We start from the raw sequence: 21,573 nt of genomic DNA, 5'->3' as shown, positions 1-21,573 counted from the left end.
TACGTTCTCAACTTATTCCCAATATATTAGCTACAATCTCCCATACTCACAATCACATTTGGTTTGATCATGTATAAATATCAATTTTCATTCTATAACGTGATGCGGTCTGGTCTACTTGTACATAAGCCACGTATGTCTGAAATATACGAGTCATACAGCGGAGACTGTTATTTGTGTTCTAGACTAAACAGGCTGGGCTAGGCGAAAAGTTACTATTCAGAGAACCAATAAGGACTCAGAGTTGACTCAAAGCTGCTGGTGCTGGCTGACGCATCGTTGGTCTAACACAGAGACAAGGTCATAGAAGTTGGTATTCTGACTGGCAATTTTGTCACGTGGTATTTAACGGACTATAGGATATAACAAAAATGCAAAAGATTATTCGGTGTGAAAATCAATGCCGTAACTGGTTAAATGAAGGAACATAATTTTTATAGATTAACCATCAAAATAAAACTTCCTCATTTCGATCTACGTATTTTCTGATTAATAACAATAATCGGTCACAAATAAATCATATCTGTCAATAAATAGGAACTTCTCTGATATATGTTCTTCACCTTGATATTATCTTATTTACTACACTTATTAGTAGAGCGTAGAAAGATCGCTTGGTAAACTAAGGCTGATAAATTTCATTTTGACCATCATTTCATTACGCTCTTCATTGAAGTTCTGTTTTGTTCTCACTTCCTCTATACATATTCTTACTTAAATTTGTTCAATTTAGAAGCTAAAACATCTAGTCCAAAATGACCCATTTTTATCGAATATACCGCTCATAAGATAAAGTTTTATGATAACAGTAAAACAACCGTCAAGTTAGCGTAAGATTATAGAACTTTTCTTGATTGATACTGTAAGTACCAAATATCATTAAGTAAACTTTCAGTGAGGTATTGTGACTTTATTCTGTACTCACGACTTAATATATTTAATTTTTACACAATTTTATAGCTTTTCATCATAATTTTCGTCACAAAAAGTGATAATGATAATAAACTGGATCGTCTGTTTTTCATTTTTTAGATGACAAGATATTCACTTCTTGGAATTATTCAATTATTCATTTCTTATCAGATCTTCTGTTTACTTTTCATATGTGCACATGGATCCAGTCGTTGTACTACAACTGTAAACAGTGATGGCTTACCAATACTAACATGTGATCATGACAGATTGAAAGTACAATCACATTTTGATATCTACAATGATGAACAGAATGAATTAATTCCTGAATCAGATTATTCAAATGATCCACTTCAATCTCAACAGTCAGCTGAATACATTATGCCTAGTAAGAAAGCTTTTGTACGTCTGGGGAAGCGAGGATTTGTTCGGATCGGTAAGCGTGGATTTGTACGGATCGGACGTTAACCAACAAAAAATGATCTGTTGAGCTTTTTTTCTAACTACTGAATTATTCAGAAATTTTGGTGTCAGGACTAAAATAATTGTTGTAACCTCTATGCTACTGAATAGAATTCGGTAGTCAGTTGTTTCAATAAAAACGTTTAAAAATATTCTGATAATACTGTATAATAATCTTATCCTCTGAGAGTTGTGTTGAGGTGAATTAAGCCAAATTGTTAATAAATCATTGACTTGATGCTGAAGATTTTTCACACTAAAGAATGTGATAAACTTAAATAATCTCAGGTATTTGTTTGTATTCTTTGAACCGTATTCTGGTTGATTAGACTTGATTCAAATACCTTATCAAATCCAGTTGTTACTTTTGTAGCCATGTATCTGACTCCTGTTAAATCGTTTAACAATCTTATCAAAATAAACATCCCAACTACTCTTGCGCATAATTATCGACCTAGTTAATGTTAGAGAATAACGGAATAAAATAATTAGAATACGAGAATGAATTATGAATACGCATATTTCATAAACTCATTGATCCGAATAGACAGTTAGAGGAAGGAAGCGGAGAAGGCGAAGCAAAACGAAGCTGCGCGGAGAAGGAGATTAAGCTAACTCGATTTGATCAACTGTGAATCGACATTTATAGTCAGACAAAAATAAATTACAGACATATAATAAGTAGGATAAGCAATGCACACACATACGCCCTTATAAAAACAGAGTTAATACGCAAATGATTAACATGGTCAAAATATGACTGACAATGAACGAATAAATCGATCTGAATAGAGGTTAAAATAACCCATGTGAACTTAACGTAGGACTAGACACTTTAAAGCCCCCCCCTTCAGAAAATAACAAATTAATTTGGGGAAAATATCTGTTTTCGAAAATAACACTGACGAGGTTAACAATAAAGAGAAAAAATATTGTACTATATCTGACAGAGTACATTATCGTGTGGAGAGTGAGTGCATTATACGTGTCATACTTATGTAGAAAAGTACATCAATATCGTAAAGATGTGGACAAAAAATGGAATGCCTCGGCAATATGAATCATTATTCACAAACATACTGGGTTTATATACCAAACAAACAGACCACATCGTACCATAAATAGAAAATAACATTTGTACAAGATTTGACCAAATGTGGCTGTGAATAGGGGGAAAGTAATCAATAGACTGGTGATAACTCAAGAACCGTATAATAATAGTTCAAAGGTCAAAATAAAGCTTATGATAAGAGGAACACGAATATGAATAGTTTAGTTACTTAACAATTATACAATAGGAAATAGACATATTACATTGGTCCATAAATAGTCCTCAAAAGTTACTATTTACAATTCTCTTCGGGATACAACAGTTAGCATGCGATTATGAACAAATTAATAAGCTTACAAAAAACATGAATTTATGTCATGACTGTCTACACGGTAAAGTAACACGTTCGTATTAACGATTCGAAATAGTGTGAAAGCGGAGTAATAAATCGTTCATGACTATGAAAGCGGAATGAATCGTAAAAATAAGTAGAGTAGGATAAGACAGAAATTGATCTGTGGTGCCTATAGAATATAAAGATAAAGTATAATTGAGTATGAACAAGTTATAATAAGTCATAATAGAGTAAATAGAGTCGATTAGCGATTATTTGATCGGTATTCACATGGAATAAAATATCTGCTTGTAGGATAAGACTAATCAATCCGTAAAATGAGAACTGCATCGACGGACGATATTCATGGCTGTACTGCAATTGGTGATGATTATAAAATGCGAAGTCAGTGTATGTTGTTGTTCGCGTATAACCAGATGCATCTAGTTATCGTTAAATGTATTAGCAGAATGACCAGAGACAGAATAGTGAGTGTGAATACTAAATATGCGGAGTCGTATTCCTTTTTGGTAGTGAAGCCTAGAGTAGTTTACGTTTTTTGAGGGAGATGCGCTCGACTTCGTTTGTCATGAAACCGTACTAAGGCATGATAAAAATACTGATACATATGACTGTTCATGATGGGGAAGCGCGACGGACTTGGATGTGACGAACAAGAGTGTATCCTTGAGAGACTAGCTCTAAATTGTGTTCTGACTTACAGTGAGACGGGAATCGAATCTTAATTGCAGTAATCAAGTAATGTTTATAGGTAATGAATGATGCAGCATGCAGTTATATATGTAAACAAATAGATATGAGGAACATAATCGTTACTAATCGGCTGATAATGCGGCGTCGAATACTTGATATGTGTGTAGACATTAAAGTAAGGATCATCGACTAAACAAAAAATTGCTGAATTTTGGTTTAGATCGTCGTTAAAAAAACGGAAAACGATTATTGTCGCATACAAATGTGATGAATGAACACTAGCTGCATATCGAGAACATAAGTTCTTACTACCAGGAGTATGACTCCAAACTTACGTCTATGACAGAGTTGTTAACTGTCGCCAGCGTTGGGGTAGTTGAAACCATGGCGTGGGCTTGACATAGGTCTAGACACTACATTACAATAAAAGTGAAACACCAATGATTGTCGCGGATTAGACTAATGTTCAATATACCGCTCTCAAATTATTTAACTAATTTGTTGAAGATTTTTTACACAGAATACTGTCAGTTACTAGTTGATTAACTCTTGATTAACTGAATGCTAGTTATATTAGAAGAGTTCTGTCGGAATGTTATACAATATATGCTCTTGAAATGAGAAAACTTTGCATAAAATGAATAAGAACTAACGCACTGAAATGAAATAACTAGCTTTTAATATTAATGCAAATACTGTCAAGTCTTATCTCTGGACATGTGACAAAGTATTGTATAATTAAGCAACTTTATATCTATAACCGAGGCTAAAGGTAACTTAAGCGATTACATGTTTTACCAATATTTGATTACATTGTATAATTATTGCTGAATAAATTTAGATTTGATTTCTTCTGAATGATATTAATGTGACAAAGTGAAGAGACTATGTTTCTACCATTAAAAAGGGACCACATAAGTTCAAACATTCTATCTTGTAAGATGAAGTTCCATGGTGATTACTTCTGATAGACTATAAGGTGGTTTTAAACTGTTCATGATATATCATCAGAATTTGAATGCCCCGGATAAAAAAAAGTGTTGACAAGAGACTGTACTCTTCATGTTAAGACGAAATAATATCAAATTCGATGGTCTGATTGTCAGATAATATTCAGTGTTTCCTTCATCAAACACTTGAAGAGGCCAATTTAATGTTGAATATTATGTTTCACTTATCCAAAACAGTTTTATCCAAACATTTCTAAACTATCCTAAAGTCTCCATATTTCTTAATTCACTTTTAATTGAATTGGATTATCCCATTGTTGTTATTTTGACTGAAATCTGATCAATCTTGGTCGGCGAATGGGCATCATGTGCGGATCACCTCGATAACCATTGTGACCCAATATAGTATATAATATTCATATTCTATTTCTCTCGTTGGAGAGAATTAAGATTTAACTGCCTTCAGATGGATTTCGAACTATTGTTAACTTTATCCAAAAATGAAGGGATACCATAAGAACTAACAAATAACCAGTAAGAATTGTTTTTTTCTTGCCATAGAAATAAATAAAATCGAAAGTTTGTTCAATCATAAGTATCCACAAAACCTAAGTTTTGTCTGTCAAAGTTTAATTTCTCAACTACATTAAGTAATTAATGAGTTGTCATGTTCTTGTCAAGTCCTAACATTTGACCATGATTGCTTGGTGTTCGTATTTGTACTATAAGCATACTTTCTTTTTTAACATGGAATACCGATTCTTCTAGCCATCTGATATGACTTTTGATCTCAAATTATTTGGCGCCTTAAGGCAATAATTCAACCTCATGTTCACTATACATTATTACCTATTGACTACCATCCGTTTTTCTCGTTAGCAATTGAAGACCTGTTCACGAAACCATAAAATCCTACATCATAGCAAAGTATCACCATCAATCAGCACTACAGAGCAAACCAAACATACTAGATATTGAATTGGTTTTTTATATCTAAAGGCCGAATTCGATATATGTGCTGTTAGTATATAAATAGATGGAAACAGTCGCCAATTTGTTTTATATATTATATATTCTCTTTCACAAAAAAATCCTAATTCTTCGTAATATAATTTAGAGGATAATACAAATATACTACTTTTAATCATTACATTTAAACTTGACAATACAGAAAATGATAATCAATTAGAGTAAGATCTTGTGGTTTGCCGGTTAAGTGCTCGCGCTCGAGACTGGTAGGTCCTGGGTTCGAATCTCGTGAGGCGGGATCGTGGATGTGCACTGCTAGGGAGTCCCACAACAGGACGAAATGGCCATCCAGTGCTTCCAGGTTTTCCATGGTGGTCTAGCTTCAATTGACTCATGATTCCAACTATAAATAAAATCTTGTTTGTTGAAAAGATAAATGACTAAATATTAGACTGAAAACATGAAATTTTCGTAACAGCAGTTTGTTTTGAAAAGTGCATTTTGTTTTTTTTGGCACAGTTCTGTCAGTTATAAATTTGAATTAGACTAGCAGGCGTATTTTGAATCGTTACAATAAATATGGTGATGATGTGTAATGATAGCATGTGGCCTAATGCTAATAGTTCGCAATTCCCGAATTATTTACTTAAAACACTAACTGAACTGTTACTAGAAGACAAAATACCTACCGAGCAAGAGAGATTTTAATTTATTAAAATAGCATGCATGTAGTAAAAAAGTATTTCACAGCAAATAAACATGGTCAGATATCCCAAACAATTGGATATTATCACTTTTGGAGGCTATTTGTTGTTCAATAAATTCAGGCCTTATCCATCAATTCAATATCACAGAGTTGGAAATAGTGAGAAAACGTGTTACTACTATCCATAACATTAAATAAGCCATTCAGTTGAACAATTTACAAGTGACCTCCAACTAAGAGTCAGTAAAACAATTCGCTTATGGTATAGTAACTCTTACAAATTCCAGTTTTTTACATGAATCAGATTACAAACAACAATGAAGAAACTGACCGAGTCAGTTAAGTGAACAATGACTCAGACAAGAAAGAGTAGTTAGTAATATATATTTCAAAAGTAGTAAAGAACTAGAACAAGTGCAATGATAGAAATTAAAATCAGTTAAGTAAGTCAGTCAGTCAGCTACAACGTAGGACCAGGCACATTTATGCATCGGTCCAAGTTGCCATACCTCCTAAGCACAAGATGAACACTGAATTCATAGAAGTAGTTAATTTAGCGGTGTTAATATGTAAAATAAAGGTTGTATATAAGGATATAGTACAGGAAGGAAGAAAGTTATGAAGCAGTTCTAACCTCAAGGTTTAGGGGAAGATAAAGAGTGTATACACCTACGCCATTGTGATCGATTCTGAGCCATGTCGCCTAGAGTCTCCAACCATTGGTTACGATAGTCACGCGGACTCCAACCAAGTAGTCTGCATCTGCCAACAGTTAAGTCATCACAACGCATTTAAGAATAAAAAGCGTATTATAATACTGACAGTGTTTGTAATCTTTTCACCTTACCGGTGATTTTTCTTCTTGAATGTGAAAATATCTGATTGAATATGTTACAACATTAAATGGAATTGTTACAAGTTACATAGAAAATGAGAGAAATTTATGTCAAGTCAAAATTAAAGGATTATTCCGCCATAACGCACAACTTATTAAACTAACGATCATACTATACAACTTGATGGTTAGTAATGAGTCAGTACTAACAATCATCGAACACAATATCAGTCATTTCTAAGTAATCACTTAGATTGAAGAATGATCATTTGTCACAGCAATAATAATATAAAGCTCTAGTAGAAAACACACTGAAGACAATTAATAAAGGCTGAAAATAAACTCAACAACTTATTTTCAGATTAGAAGATATATATATATATATTTGCGACAAAAACAATGCTATTCAGACGAACCAACGACTACAATAGGGACTTCAAGTTCGTTGGGCGGAATAACCTTATAAAAGTCACTTTTTAGAGAATTTAAAATGGTCAAACGTAGTAAGAGTCCACTGTGTCACAGAATGAATACTCATTTGCTCTGAAGTAAATTATATCCCAAAATGTGCGTCGACGAAGGTTGGATTTCCCCGTTTGTTCAAAATAATTCATCAGGCAGATTCACTGAACATTAGGTATTCTTTTGGGATGCAAGGACATACATGCCCTTCTGAGATTGCTGATGTACGTTATTTCATCAAACCATTAACGCGTGTATACATGAACACACGTTAAGACTACGTGAAATCGTTCATAAAACTACTGATAGCCTAATTACAGAACAAAAGGTGAACTAATCTGCATTCATATGGATGAGTTTCTGTTGCTAGACCTTTCTTTCCTCTCAGTTGGTGAAATGCTTCTATTGATTGACTGACTGGCTTAGATGGTGATATTTTGCTACATAAAGACGGGAAACATCAGTCGTTGAATCCCTACTGAGTATTTCCAAAAGTCGCCTGACAGTGAATACTTAATTAAATCTAATTGGACAAAGTTCACGCAAGAATCGGTATTTCATTGTCAATCTCGTTATCCTTCATATGAGACGGCAAATCAATTATGTATCTTGAGAACTTTGTATTTATCTACGAAGTTAGATTGATACATTGTCCAAAAGTATAACAAAATATACACTTCTAGCCACTAATATTATTATTTAAAAATGTCAAGTTGTAAACAAAAGCATTGATATCATTCCTAAATAAAACAATCTACGCAACTTTTTAACTTAATGGGTAGTCGCGGAAATATCGATTGAAACTGCAGTTCGATCACCAAGTTCTCTTGAATGATAATTCCTAATGTCGAAGGATAGTAATGACTCCAACCTTCCCAATGAGCCTATGCTAACTAAGCAGAAAGGACACCGGGATTTTAGAATTACAGTTTTTAAAGTGTGAAACATGAAGAAGTATTCATTACCGACTGTCCGAATCTTCCTTCCTCATCACTTTTACACTTGCAGCCGCACTATGTTTCACCGTCATATCCTCTTATAATGTTAATATTATCCACAGAATTGTAAGTCCTAACAAACTCACTTTGTCAAATAACTTCGTTTTGTTACATCACTATGTAAAGTAAATGCAACTTACATACTACACTTACATATTACACTTTATTTACACTTACTACACTTACTCCACCTGCAGCTCCTACGGGAGCTACTGCCGGTCCCAAGCCCGGGTAAAGGAGGAGGGTTGGGCATGGGGTTAGCGACCCAATCCCGTAGAATACCAACTTGCTAAATAACGCTAACCAGAAAAAAATTATTCAAACCATTTAAACTCTGCCCTGGGAGTTGAAGGAATAATTATGACGTCTCATGATGAAAGCCGAGTTCCTTCGGAAGTCATGAGGCTGATGCACCTTCTAACAACCAGAGCGACAATTTTTACAGGTACATGGAATGTCCGGACAATGTGGGAGACCGGAAGAGTCTTCCAAATTGTTGCAGAAATGAGAAAATACAACCTGGAGGTGCTTGGAATCAGTGAAACACATTGGACGCAGGTTGGACAACAACGACTATCTTCAGGGGAACTTCTGTTATACTCCGGTCATGAAGAAGAAAATGACTCACATACACAAGGAATTGCATTGATGCTGTCCAGAAAAGCACAAAATGCACTTATTGGATGGGAATCTCATGGACCAAGGATCATCAAAGCCTCCTTCAAAACGAAGAGAGAGGGCATTACAATGAACGTCATCCAATGCTATGCGCTTAACAACGACCACGATGAAGACGCTAAAGATCAATTCTACGATAAGCTGCAGTCAATCGTCCACAAGTGCCCAGCAAAGGACCTGACCATTCTGATGGGAGATTTCAATGCCAAGGTTGGAATGGACAACACTGGATACGAAGACGTCATGGGACGACATGGACTGGGAGAAAGGAACGAAAATGGTGAGAGATTTGCAAACCTATGTGCCTTCAATAAACTGGTCATAGGTGGCATCATATTCCCACACAAAAACATACACAAAGCCACTTGGATTTCACCGGATCACACTACACAGAATCAAATCGACCATATCTGCATCAACAAAAAGTTCAGGAGGACCAGGAGAGGAGCTGATATAGCCTCATATCATCATTTGCTGGTCACCAAGATGAAACTAAAACTTAAGAAGCACTGGACAACGGCGCGGACTACATCACAAAAGTTTAATACGGCCTTTCTTCGAAATGTTGACGAACTCAATAAATTCAACATAGCCCTCAGCAACAGGTTCCAGGCCTTTCATGATCTACTCAATGGAGAGGGAACTACCATGGAGAGCAACTGGAAAGGTATCAAGGAGGCAATCGTTTCAACATGTCAGGAGGTTCTGGGCCAAAAGAAGCGCCATCACAAGGAATGGATCACTGTTGGTACACTGGATAAAATTGAAGAAAGAAGGAACAAGAAGGTAGCAATCAATATCAGCCGAACAATAGCGGAAAAAGCCAAGGCACAAGCTGAATACACAGAGGCAAACAAGCAAGTGAAGAGGAGCATCAGAACCGACAAACGTAAATATGTGGAAGATTTAGCGATGACAGCGGTAAAGGCTGCAAGAGAGGGAAACATGAGACAACTGTATGATACAACAAAGAAACTTGCTGGAAATTACCGTAAACCAGAAAGACCAGTGAAAAGCAAGGAAGGCAAAGTAATCAACAACATTGAAGAACAACGAAACAGGTGGGTAGAACACTTCAAAGAACTCTTGAATCGATCAGCTCCACTGAACCCACCCAACATCGAGGCAGCACTCACAGACCTCCCAATCGATGTTGGCCCACCAACAATTGAAGAGATCAGCATGGTCATCAGACAAATCAAAAGCGGCAAAGCAACGGGACCAGACAACATTCCGGCAGAGGTACTGAAGGCAGATGTAGCAGCAACTGCCAAGATACTCCACATCCTCTTCAGTAAGATTTGGGATGAAGAGCAGGTACCAAAAGACTGAAAAGAAGGACTTCTGATCAAGATGCCAATGAAAGGCGATCTCATCAAGTGCAATAACTACAGGGGCATCACTCTTTTCTCAATACCAGGAAAAGTCTTCAACAAGGTATTGTTAAACAGAATGAAGGATTCTGTAGACGCCCAACTTCGAGATCAACAGGCTGGATTTCGTAAGGATCGATCGTGCACAGGCCAAATCGCAACTCATTGTGGAACAATCAATCGAATGGAATTCATCACTCTACATCACTATGGAGGCTTCTTCGACACTACGGCATACATGAGAAGATAGTCAATATCATACGGAACTCCTTTGATGGATTAAACTGCCGAATCGTCCATGGAGGACAAATCGCCGACTCATTCGAGGTAAAGACTGGTGTTAGGCAAGGTTTCTTACTCTCACCCTTCCTCTTTCTCCTGGTGATCGACTGGATCATGAGGACGTCAACATCTGGAGGAAAGCACGGAATACAGTGGACAGGCAGGATGCAGCTGGACGACTCAGACTTCGCAGATGATCTGGCTCTTCTATCACACACGCAACAACATATGCAGAAGAAAACGACCAGTGTAGCAGCAGCCTCAGCAGCAGTAGGTCTCAATATAAACAAAAGGGGGAAACAAGATTCTCCGATACAATACAACATGCACCGATCAAACCACACTTGACGGAGAAGCTTTGGAGGATGTGAAAACCTTTACATATCTGGGCAGCATCATCGACAAAAACGGTGGATCTGATGCAGATGTGAGGGCGCGGATCGGCAAAGTAAGAGCAGCATATTTACAATTGAACGACATCTGGAACTCAAAACAATTGTCAACCAACACCAAGATCAAAATTTTCAATACAAATGTCAAGACAGTTCTACTGTATAGGGCGGAAACTTGGAGAACTACCAAAGCCATCATCCACAAGATACAAGTGTTTATTAACAGTTGTCTACGCAAGATACTTCGGATCCGATGGCCAGACACTATCAGCAACAAGCTACTGTGGGAGACAACAAACCAGATTTCAGCAGAGGAAGAAATCAGGAAGAAGCGCTGGAAGTGGATTGGGCACACTTTAAGGAAATCACCCAACTACGTCACAAGACGAGCCCTCACATGGGATCCTGAAGGCCAAAGGAGAAGAGGAAGACCAAAGAACACATTACGCCGAGAAATGGAGACAGATATGAAAAAAATAAACAACAACTGGATAGAACTAGAAAAGAAGGCCCAGGAGAGTGGGTTGGTGAATGCTGGTCGTCGGCCTATGCTCCATTGGGAGTAACAGGCGTAAGTAAGTAAGTACGTGTTTTGACAGGTCAAAATTTAAAGAACTTGTAAACCTGATATTTAATGGTGACATCTCGGGAAAAGTTACATTCTACAATACAAATGGAAACTGATAATAATTAAAACTTGAAGAAATAGAACAGTGTCGTTCCAACTTATTTGAACTCATGACCAAGTGTTATTTAACTACCTACAAATACTTTTTCAATTAGTCATAACAAAATATGAGCCGATAATTCAAGCTCTTTGTACTAATATTACCAGAGTTCGAAACCAGTAGTTGAATGATAACCGTTCGATATATTTGTTAAAATTGCGTATGCGTTTCACTACTAAAAAATGAAGAAAACATTTCTTATATTTCATCTCTAAATTATCTGTAGTTTGTGCGCAAAAAACTGCTTATGTTATCTTTAAATCATTTGATGCTTGGCACGTAAATGGAGAAGCCTAAAAGAACAATATCACACGTCCTTTATACAGCATTGAAAAGATTTTAGATACCATTTGATACCAAATAATTATTTCTTTAAGCCCTACCTGAGTTATGAATTAGTCAGTCAATCATACGTAACGTAGAATCTGGCATATGTATACATCCGTTCAAATTACCACACAGCATTAGCACCGCGAGATAGAACTTGCACGGTAAATCCTAGAGTAGTGGAGGTAGTAACACTCTTACTTGCAACAGAAAATATTACGCATCGAGCCCCCAAATGCCCTGGTACGGCCGAGAGTGGGGAGAGTCTACTCTCCCTCTCCAAATGCTCTCACATGGCCAGCGAATATATAGCCTCTGCCAGGGAAGTTCTACTCACTGCCTTCTCGTGGCATTACTGTTGTTTACGAAAGTGAGAGGACGAAAAGAGAATGTCCGGCGCTATAACCGGGTTGGTGGACACGGAGGGTCCACCTAGGGGAGTTGGAAAACCCTGATTCCAAACCAATGGTGCACATGGGCTCCAGTATCCTGATGGAACGAATGGCGGAAGAACCTGTCATTGGTCAACGGCTACCATGGGACTGCATCTCCTCACGATGCTCCACTGCCTTGTGGATCAGACCTTTAGGTCAAATGCTCGGGGTGTGGTCCCCTAAGAAAACCACCTGCTTCGGTTTGGGCACCCGGGCAGTATCACAGCCTACACATAAATGAATGAAATGATGAACTCTATTGATGATACTATTCCTGTTCATATTAGAAGCAAGACAATTTACATTATTATTATTATTATTATTATTATTATTACTTACCATATCGCTAATTCACCCCCTTTTATCCCCAATTTGTGTAACCTTACTTTTCAACTTATGCAGCAGCTCGCCCATGGTGGAAAATCTGTCCCATCTAAACGATCTCCAGTCACTGTCTGGTTGAAAGTGAATGCTTCCACCGATAATGAATACTGAAGCAGTCTTTCTGAAACCACGTACGCCGTTCAAGCTGGCTTCCTTCAACGTTCGCACACTAATGCAGATCAGACAACAGATAGGGCTGGCTATGTCTTTGGAAGGTCTTAATGTTGATGTTTGTTGTCTATCCGAGACCCGTATTCAAGACTCTAGTGAAGTACTACAAATCCGCTCTCCATCTGTCGCCTCGAAAAGCTTGTTCCACGTGCGCTTATCCGGGGACCCTGTGGCATCTTCGTCTGGTCTTGCTGGCGTTGGTGTCGCACTAAGCGCTAGGGCTGAGGCAGCACTAATCGATTGGATCCCCATTAACAGTCGGTTATGTGCTGTTAGATTAGAAAGTTCCATCAAAGTGAGAAGAAACCGGCGTGAGAAACGGTGTCTTTTCGTCATCTCCGCCTATGCCCCGACAGATTGCAGCCCAGATGCAATCAAGGATGAGTTTTACCATCAGTTAACAGTTCTTCTCCAGAAAGCGCGTTCGACAGATATTGTAGTATTAGCCGGAGACTTGAATGCACAGGTCGGGCGTCTAGGCACAGAAGAGAGTCGTCTAGGTGGCTGATGGGGACTTGTTGGTCGCAGGACAGATAACGGGGACCGTCTGCTGCAACTATGCACAGACCACAACCTGTTTCTGGCCAGCACTAACTTCCGGCACAGTCATCGCCGGTGTGCCACCTGGCGTCCTCCGTCTGCATCCCAAGCCTGGACTCAGATTGATCACATCGCGATCAGCTACCGCTGGCGTGGTTGTGTACAAGACTGCCGCTCCTTTTGGAGTACCTATCTGGAGTCTGATCATGCCCTGGTCTGCGCCAATCTCACCTTACTTTTCAGTGGCCGAAGGATTGACCACCACCAACGGATCGATGTTAGTAAACTGGCTGTAACTTCTGTTGCAAGTAAGTATCGAGCGGAGCTAGCTTCTAGGCTAGCTACCACCCCACCGAAAAGTATAGGTGAGCATTGGTTGCATCTTCACGACGCCATGAAAATGGCGAGTAAAGTCGCTTGCGGCTTCGCGAAACGTCCCGCTTACAAGCACTGGGTTTCTTCTGGCTCCTTACAACTGATGGAAGCCCGTCGGTCTACTCCGGGTGACCGTGAGTATGACCACAAACGAAGGCTGTTACGCAATGAAATTGGGCAAAGCTTGCGTAAGGACCGAGAAGCCTGGTGGTCGGAGCGTGCTAATGAGATGGAAGAAGCAGCTGCATCTGGTAACTGCCGGAAGCTCTTCCAACTCATCCGAGCCACTGGCAGCAAGAAGTCTGGTGTGAGTGAAACAATCTACGAGGATGACGGGATGCCAATCACTAACATCTGTCGACGTCTTGGACGATGGGCGGAATTTTTCGAAGGGCAGTTCAACTGGCCTGCTGCTCCGGCAACATCAACCAGCCTGTCCTGCCCCCCATGGCCGGTGAAGACTGATCCACCAAACGAGGCGGAAGTCCGCAAGGAACTCCAACTCTTGAAACGTTACAAATCACCGGGTCCAGATGACTTACCTCCGGCTCTTTTTAAAGATGGTGGTGACTTTCTGGCTAAGGAACTGACTGCGTTGTTTGCAAAGGTTTGGGAGCTAGAAAGTGTTCCAACACAATGTAATGAGTTGATAGTCGTCCCTATCTTTAAAAAGGGTTCACGTTGTTCCTGCAATAACTATCGGGGGATAAGTCTACTTCCGATTGCGTCCAAACTATTGGCTTCTATCATTCTTCGTAGGTTGTTTAAAACCCGAGAACGATTGACTCGCGAGGAGCAGGCTGGTTTTCGTTCTGGTCTATGATGCATTGATCACATCTTCACCCTCCGCCAAATGTTAGAACACCGTCATACTTATCGCAGGCCAACAATCGTAGTGTTTCTTGATATCAGGGCGGCCTTCGATTCGTTGGATAGGACTGTTCTCTGGGATTGTCTATTGAAGAAGGGTGTGCCTGAGAAGTTCATTAACATCTTAAAGGCCCTGTATACGAACACCTCAGGCAGAGTGAGGGCATACAACCACCTTTCTCCCTTGTTCCATTCGAGCAGCGGGGTTAGGCAGGGTTGCCCAATCTCACCATTCCTCTTCAACTTTGCCATCGACGACATCCTGGAAACAGCTCTGATGGATGTAAGTAATGGCGGTGTGGATATGTTGCCTGGAGAACGACTTCTCGACCTTGAGTATGCGGATGATATTGTCTTACTGTGCGATAATGCCCAAGGCATGCAATCAGCACTTAATCAGTTGGCAATCAGTGTCCGCAGGTACGGCATGTGCTTTGCACCCTCCAAGTGCAAAGTACTCCTACAAGACTGGCAGGATTCTCATCCTGTACTCACCCTGGATGGTGAGGAGATCGAAGTAGTTGAGAAGTTCGTGTATCTAGGTAGCTATATAAGTGCTGGTGGTGGCGTGAGTGATGAGATTGATGCACGTATAATGAAAGCCAGAGCGGCTTATACCAATCTGGGCCATCTTTGGCGCCTTCGTGATGTTAGTCTGGCTGTAAAAGGTCGGATCTACAACGCGTCGGTGAGAGCAGTTTTGCTCTTTGCTTGTGAAACCTGGCCTCTCCGAGTTGAGGATGTTAGACGTCTCTCTGTGTTCGATCATCGTTGTCTCCGAAGGATTGCTGACATCCAGTGGCAACACCATGTTAGTAATGCAGAGGTTCGGCATCATGTGTTCGGGCGCAGAGACGATAATTCAATTGGTGTCACCATCTTGAAACACCGACTTCGGTGGCTTGGACATGTTTTACGAATGTCGTCCCAGAGACTTCCACGTCGTGCATTATTTGCCAACCCTGGGACTGGTTGGAAAAAGCGGAGAGGAGGTCAGTGTATGACATGGTGTCGTGGCATGAAAGAAAGCTGCAAAGGGCTAGCTTCCGTTGGTCCTTCACGACTCCCTGGTTGGGGTCCGAGAGATGGTACAACACAGTGGCTAGAGACGTTATCAGATATGGCTCAGAATAGAAGCCAGTGGCGATCCTGCTGCAACCTTCTTTTACTCTCTACATAAAGAATGGTTCTAACTTTCCTAACTGAAAGAGTCTTCTGGTTGTACATTTCAGTCCGCCTTATCTTTTCATCCCTTCTCTTCCTACTTTCATTATTTTGTGTGGCGCATATGTACCTGGTGCCCTTTCGTACCAATATATATGTGTTTAAATAAATAAATAAAATAAATACGAGTCTAACAGAAAATAAGGATTATTGGAATGGACAAGATCTATCAGTTAACTTAGAACCTGAAGGAAGACAGAAAATGAATATACTTGCGTTACTGAACAGTTTTTAGCCATCAACCAAAGTCTATAACCATTGGTTACGATAATCCCGCGGACCCCGACCAGGTAGTCTATACCCACTTACACAGCTCATCTCAATAGTCAGTGTCTTCATGGACTGTTGCCACGTGACGGTAAGGTAAAATTAAAATTCATTAGTAAACGTACTGAAAACAAAAAGCTACAGCTTCACAAGTCTTAGTACCAACACTCAAACAAAAACTTGACAAACAAGTTTCAGTAAGAGTATCATCTTCTGGAAACAAAAACCGGTACAGATCCTTTAATTTTATCTGATGAACAAATAAACTTCGCACAAAACGTGTATTTACAATCACTAATAAAATCTTCACTGAACAGGGATAATTGAATAGATAAATGAACATATAAATTAACTATCTGTATATATGCTACTAACCAAAACAATATCTCCGAGTGTGAAGCAAAATCTAAAAGGAATTAAATAAAAACAACTAAATATATTACTATTCGTACAATAATGTGTTTCACAAAGCACATATTTCTCTTTATGTCATATTATTCCTCTCGAGGTCGATAGACATCAGTATCATAATAAAATGAACTAGTTGGTCTATCATTATCAAAGTACGACAGGTTTGAGTTTCTTTTATCGGATGTTGTATTCTCTTCTTCAATCGTTGTCGGCGGTTTGGAACTGAGGTATGGAGACGTAGATTGTTCAAGTTGCCTATTATAAAACCGTCTACGTTGTTCATAATTCATAGGTGGATGATTTTCCACAGGTGTATTTACAATTATAGGTGAACCAGGAGTAGGTTGAAATGTTCCGGTAGTTTCCATTCTAAGGATCTCATCTTTGATTCGACTATTGTTAAGCTGAAGAAACATACGTTTACACTCTCCCGCGTAACTAAGTTTTCCAACGAAATAACCAATGGTAACTCCAAGAATGTAAGATGGTAATCGAAGCATCTTACGCTTTGAAAACCATCCATATTTATCAGCAGCACTAACAGTTATAAGAGCACCAATGGAGAATGGGACACTGCCTCTCCAAAATGAGATTTGCCTGCACTTCCTTAATGTTGTCACATCCTCATCCGTCAGTTGCAATGAGTCATTTGGCGATAACATACCTTGAAATAAAACGAATCTGAATAGTTGAAATTCGATTAATTATAATGAACAAAAATGTGTATGACAGTCTTTCAGATGAAATTTATCGTTAGATTGCACCAATCTCCATATCTGTGTATAATCAAATGAAATAGTGACCTACTAACTAGAGTATATGGCTTTTAAACAGTAGACTAAAATCCTAATCTCTCCACCATCTACTACGGTCTGAGTACCTGTAGAGTCAACTATTACACAATGTGACTTGGTCGGGAACATAAACTTATAGCGAATCCAGTCAACAACCCATCTTGGTATTCATAAGAAATTCGTAACACCCTTGTATCTTCTTTGGCTCAGTTAGGCTTAACAAACGATTTTACTTATTGTTTTCCATAACCCTTCCGAGTTTGTTCTTTATCCTTTACATGAATATACTCTTTCAGTCTAATCGTTTGAAGGCTTCTTATTAGGTCATCTTGTTGGCTTTTAATAAATTTCATTCCAATGTCTATTTCTGCAGGTCCTTCGTCTACTACTTCCTATTATGAAACATTGATTCAAGCCTTTATTATTTGTTATCACAACTGATACACCTGTAATCACATTACCAATTTCTACTTTTTACTAATACTGGTTAGTTGTGTGATTCATTTCGCTGTCATCACTGACTCATAAACTGTAACGGCTAGTCTAATAATTTGATATATGTATATAAATATTGAATATTAAAGCCTGATGAGGACATATTTCATCTCCCACTGACACCACGAATATACTTGTCGTCACAGAGATGTAAGGAACTAGACGGAGGCGAAGACAAGGTGAACGACCAGCTGAAGAACTAATATACATCAAGTGAACTTCGATTCCATGTAACATATCGTTGTCAAGATAAATTAGGACACCTTAAATAGATGTGACTTCGAGCAAACCATGGCCCACGAATCAATAAAGGCTATCTATTAAAAGATTGAACGTGCCATAACTGTTTTACTGTAGCCCAGTTATTCTACATCACAAAACCGAAGTAGGACTACGGACATTTCACCAAATAGTTTATATACGTATTGAGTGGAGACGGTGGCGATGAAGCCATCTGAAGACTCGGTGACAAAACGGATCTCACTGAAGCTAGCAACCCACTTCTATTAGTTTTAAGTCTCATCTCAGTGGTGTGCTGATACAGTATACTGTATCAGCATTGGTATACCACTGACGTATTCGTTTAACGAAATTAAGTGTGAAATAGTGCAACTGAAAAATGTTGGTTATGCAAGGAAAATGACAAGACAAACTACGTCTCTCACATTGCAACACACCTATTTAGTAGTAAGGATATTCAGCTAGTAAACGTGTTTGAAGCAATATAGCCGAACTAGGTCACCATTTAAAATATGCGCCCTTAATGTACAAACATTGAGTGCCGAAAATAGCAAATTGAATTTAACATGAAACCTACGTTTAAAGTTTGTAAAAAGATTCTTATATGTACAAATCTGAGAATTTTTTCTTGATCTGTCAATAGATGATCTATGGACAAACGATCTGTCTAGATCCTTAGACTCACAAACTCCCATTTACTCTAATAACCTTAAGATCAATTTCTCGCCACAGTTTAGGTGTTCTTAATATATTAGCAGAACAGGTTCCTGCCTTTGAGGAAATTTCGTGACCCATTCATCTTACCAGATTTGAAAGAACGAATGAACATACTATGAATACTAATCTCCCATTTTAACTACTTATATTGCACCTAGTCTAACACCGTTTGCATGACCGCCGTAAAAAGAAGATAAATAAGGGTTGAGCTGGATGAATTTATGTCAGGCACTCGTTTATTCAAACCGACATTAGGATTGAGAGGCGGAAAAGGTGAATATGCTAAATCCATTTGATGAAACGTGACTCACTATGCATAGCCGGACAAAAGTAAACTGAAGACAAGACGAATGGGGTAAGCAACGGAGTACAGTAATCTTATATGCCAAACGCCAAGAGACAGTGTCAGTATAAATGGAAACTGCTGCAAAAGTACCCGGCGACACCAGTGAGTTAGTCAATTGCATTATCACCAGGCACAACAATCACATGACATCTGCGAAATATTTTTTTTAATATGGACGTCATGTACGTAATTACAGAAGACGATAGAAGAAGCACCACATACAAAAGGAAGAAAGGACATCTGTGGTCCAATACTAGTAACTTGCGAGTATCGGCTACTCTTAATGGCCACGTTTCGCGGCCGTAAAGTAGAATAGAGCGAACTGCTGTGCAGTATACTCGTCCCTTAATTTATAGACGGAGATCTCGCCTTCGTCATCGGTGATGTAAGTTGGCAAAAGCCAAACGAGCTTTTTGAATCCGTGCAGAGATTTCGTCAGATACCAACCCATTAAGGCTGATCAGACTTCGACGCGTTCGAGTACTTCACTCCCTATCCTTAGTTCGGGTGTTGACGCAGGCCAGTCCTGGAGTAACAATTTACATTTAGAGGGGGAGAAACGCATCCCAAACATCCTGGTGTTGTTACTCAGTGCTACCAAAAGACTGAGATTTTTCAGCGTCTTCACCAAACGGGACTATGTCATTTGCGTATTTTAAGTTGATAAGTGAACCTCCTGGTAGAAGATCAGTGCCCGAAAGTTCAGTCAACAAGGGCGTTATTTCCAGCAGTAGTGGATAGCCCTGTTGGACACCACTTGAGGTTGTAAAATCAGATGACAGTTCGCCATAAGCTCTCAATCGACTGGTAGTGTTCGGGTAAAGAGCCTGCAGAAGGTTCATGTACTTCTGAGCTACACCTTTCAATGACAGACACTGCCACAGAACCTCTCGATCTACAGAGTCAAATGCTGCTTTCAAGTCAAGAAAAACTATCATTGTCGGACGCCGATAAGCGTGTCTGTGCTCTAAAACTTGACGAATGGTGAATATGTGGTCGATACAGCCACGACCAGGTCTGAAGCCAGCCTGATTTTCTCGTGTTTGCAGTTCACGAGTCTTAGTTAGGCGCCCCATAATTATTGAGGCTAGTATTTTAGATGATACATTAGTCAAACTAATCCCTCTATGGTTATCACAGGATCATCTTTATTATTATTATTATTCACAAACATCTTATGGGTACATAAGTGCTGTGAAGAAACCATTTCGGGTTTCTTCAAAAATGTAATAATACACAATTTTCAATAATGTTAGCATTACATTTGCCATGTTTGAGAAAGGAAGGAAAAATAATATATTAATAATAGAATAGTAATAATAAATCAGGTTCTGAGTAATTAGCAGGAATTTTGAATTGATTTTGAAGAAGGAAAGGAAGAAACTAAGGAAATAGAACTAAAGGAGACGCGAAATACGTAAATATCTTAACGTAGAACAAGAATAAACAACTTTGTATGTATCGGAAAACGAGTAATAAAAATAAAATAAAACAGAATAAATTAATAAGTAAACAACTTATTATAGCGGTAAGATATGACGTTAGAATAAGTGTTTGTGCGTGTACAGTCATAGTTTTGGGTAATGCTATGAAAGTCTCAATTAAGTGCAAAAGATAATCAATATGTATGAGGTGTATATACATAGTGAAGATAAAACGAGTCTGATACGTTGAATTCAGCGTAACACAAGTTATTGTCTTAATCCAAAGCTTCGTAATCTTAAGAATAATATTTATTTAGAAGGAAAAAAAGAGAGAAAAGAAATGAACACATAGTGAAAAGGGTTCAACCATGATCATAATAGTGTAATGGATATAGACTTTTGAGATGAATGAATAATTTTAAAATAACAAGAACAATAATAAACCCTTACGGATAAATACGTGTAGATTTATGTAACAGTATACAGAGTGAAACCGGATATTAGTATAAACATTAGTACAATAATAATAATAATAATTTAGAATGATGCTATCATAGTCATAATTAATCGCAAAGAATAATTAAATATAAATTTCTATATGTTATATATATATATATGTTGTGAAGATTATAGAAAACAAAATCTGACAGTTTATTTGTTTAAGTGTAACATAGGGTTTTTTGTTTTTAATTGTAGACTTTGGATATT

At 38.4% G+C, this 21,573-nt stretch overlaps 2 protein-coding genes across 2 annotated transcripts; one reads left to right on the top strand and one right to left on the bottom strand.

The window, feature by feature from the left end:
• Window positions 1–1,032: 1,032 nt before the first annotated feature.
• Window positions 1,033–1,519, top strand: Smp_042120 (putative neuropeptide precursor; the record flags this gene model as incomplete). The annotated part of the gene is made up of 1 exon (XM_018797227.1): window positions 1,033–1,519. One exon carries the CDS (start codon window positions 1,033–1,035, stop codon window positions 1,378–1,380), a length of 348 nt encoding a protein of 115 aa, XP_018652290.1. The 3' UTR covers window positions 1,381–1,519.
• Window positions 1,520–16,705: 15,186 nt separating this feature from the next.
• On the bottom strand, window positions 16,706–18,889 carry Smp_042110.1 (hypothetical protein). Its single transcript, XM_018797226.1, has 2 exons — window positions 18,816–18,889; window positions 16,706–17,530 (listed from the first exon to the last, which is right to left on the bottom strand). Exon 2 carries the CDS (start codon window positions 17,509–17,511, stop codon window positions 16,933–16,935), a length of 579 nt encoding a protein of 192 aa, XP_018652289.1. The 5' UTR covers window positions 17,512–17,530; window positions 18,816–18,889; the 3' UTR covers window positions 16,706–16,932.
• Between the last annotated feature and the right edge of the window lie 2,684 nt (window positions 18,890–21,573).

This window comes from Schistosoma mansoni, chromosome 4 (genome assembly GCF_000237925.1).
Source record: "Schistosoma mansoni strain Puerto Rico chromosome 4, complete genome".
NCBI lineage: Eukaryota > Metazoa > Platyhelminthes > Trematoda > Strigeidida > Schistosomatidae > Schistosoma > Schistosoma mansoni.
This window is presented reverse-complemented; position numbering and strand designations above follow the sequence as displayed.